Consider the following 2,448-nt stretch of genomic DNA (forward strand, 5'->3'; position numbering starts at 1 on the left):
TGGTGGAACAAAGCATACCATCATAGTACGCGTCTAACGCAATGATGGCATTTTTTTTAGCATTTTGAAATATTAGAGGCAAAACTGAATAGTATGGTAAAACCCCTTATGTATAAAGCTTCTCAATATTCTATGAACATTGGTTCCAGTTTGATCAGACTACTAATCTGAAGAGCCGCAGAGATACTGATGGATATACAGCAGCAAGAAAATAGCTTGGACATGTTTAGCATAAACCAACTTAAAAGATAGGAGAAGAATGTGGATTCAAACATGTTTGGGACACGGTAAATTTTCTCCAACTTAACAAAATGAACTATTTTTGATACTCAGCTACAATTTCCAACTGCCTGGTGGCCAGCTAGAGAATACAGTGTACTTTGCATCGCATCGCAGCACTGATTACAAGTGCAAGTAAAACTTATCTGAGCGTACAATGCACTGGTTAGTACAGGAGTACATTTACCTATCCATGGCAACAAAACAACGTTACACTAAATCAGGTTATGCGAGCGCAGCCTCATTACAGAATACCTACTTCCCTGAGGCAAAACAGTCTCAAGTTACATTTTGACAGCATCACCTGAAAGAGGAATAGAAGAGGCCCTACAGGTGAAGTTTTTTCAAACTTTCACCGGGAGATATCATTTTACATGAAGGGGGAAACAGATAGCAATGGGGCGATTGTAAGGAAGAGACCATCATCCCCTTCTAGCAGAACAAGCTTAAGACTTGTCCAAGGCAGAAGAACATCGCTTGGTCATATGGATGCTCGCAAGGCATTTCTTAACCATGAATCAGATAGTTCTGGTTTTCATGAAACTGGATGATCGCTGTGAGCATCTGCTGATTCGCCGGATGATTGGTCCATATTCTCCGACCCGTGCTCTGTCGCAGTTGTTGGTAACATGGTCACAAACTCTGCTATCAACTTTGAGATTTCCTCATATGCATCCACCTGAAATTGCAAAATAAGGGAAAAACCAGCCATAATCTCAGCTTGCTTCTTTGCTATATAATACAGTAGTACGTTGCAAACCAAAGGCTAATTAAAAATACCACCACGATGACGACAAGATGACCCTAGTTAAGCTCTTTAGCTATAAGGGGAGACTAGAGACAGTCATATATCAGTTATAGCTTATAAGGGGAGCTCTTTAGTTGGTTGGTTTCCTATAAAATACAGGAATGAGATTGGGGTTACTAACTCGTTTCTCAAAATGCCAACTGAAAACATGATAACAATGCTAGTAGAAACAGTTCAGGCCGGTATATTAGCATGTTACAGAGTGTGCATTGTGCTATACTACCAAATGGATATCATCCTATACCATTTAGCAGTTTGATCGACATCATCTCATTCTGAAATCTCTAGAAGTCTCACTTTGAGCAAGTACGTACTAATTTGGTTCAGTTCTAACTCAACTCTTTGAAACAATGATGCAGAGAAATAGTGATCTACATAGAGGCAGAGGACCAATCATGATTATGTCTGTATCTCAATATCAATCAACTAAGCTAACACAAAAAAGACAATCGGTCCATCCATGACTACAACGCATACTCCCCAAAAATGAAATTGGTAAACATGGGTAGACACTGACAAACAGACTGACCTGAGGCCACCGGCCACCGTAATGGTAGATGAATTTGGCGTCCGGCAACGCCTTGGTCACCTTCTTCCCCTCATCGATCCACATATCCGACCAAGAACCCGACCACAGAACCATCATCGGCAGCCTCTTCACCTCCTCTGAAGAGCTCCTCCACTCTCTCAGGTCAAAACTATGGTTCATGGCCTTCCAGGCCTCAAACACTGCATCCCTCTTCCCCTGCCCCCGCACCGCCGCCCTGTGCGCGTCAGCCTCCTCTGCATCCATCCCCCGAGCGCAGGACAGACGCACCAGCCCCTTGAACAATGCCGGCACCCGCAGCACCAGCCTTCCCAGCGCCGGCACGCCGAGAACGGCCGCCGGGAAGGCCGGCAAGGTGGTGGTGGCGTCGATCAGAGTGACGCTCTGCACGGCCGCCGGGTTGGCCGATACGAAGGCGGCGCCGGCGGCGAGGGCGGAGTCGTGGAGCACGAGGTGGACAGGCGCGAGGCCGAGCGCGTCCACGGCACGGGCCACGGCCGCGGCCGCCTCGCTGGCCGCGTAGAAGGAGCGGGACGGCTCGGGGGCCGTCTCCTGGAACGGGACCTCGCCGGTCTCGACGAGGTGCTCGAACGCGTGGAAGATGCCGCGGTCCATGATCTCCCGGAGCGGGTTCGTGCGGGCGGGAGGGGCGGCCGGAGGCGGCGAGAGGCCCTGGCCAGGGAGGTCTACGGCCGCGGCGACGAGGCCCCGGGACGAGAGGGAGGAGAGGAGGCGGCGGAAGGAAAAGGATCCGGCGGCGAGGCCCGGGAGGACGAGCACGGGGTGGTGGTGCGCGGCGGAGTGGGCGGCGGGG

The 2,448-nt window shown here is 49.9% G+C and overlaps 1 protein-coding gene across 1 annotated transcript; it reads right to left on the reverse strand.

Annotated features, from left to right (window-relative positions):
• Positions 1-303: 303 nt before the first annotated feature.
• Positions 304-2,447, reverse strand: LOC119299563 (protein AUXIN RESPONSE 4-like; the record flags this gene model as incomplete). Its single annotated transcript, XM_037576757.1, has 2 exons — positions 304-958; positions 1,617-2,447. Coding segments are annotated over 2 exons (975 nt in total), but the record flags the coding sequence as incomplete, so codon positions are not given.
• Between the last annotated feature and the right edge of the window lies 1 nt (position 2,448).

The sequence above is a fragment of the Triticum dicoccoides genome, chromosome 5A (genome assembly GCF_002162155.2).
Source record: "Triticum dicoccoides isolate Atlit2015 ecotype Zavitan chromosome 5A, WEW_v2.0, whole genome shotgun sequence".
NCBI classification, from domain to species: Eukaryota; Viridiplantae; Streptophyta; class Magnoliopsida; order Poales; family Poaceae; genus Triticum; species Triticum dicoccoides.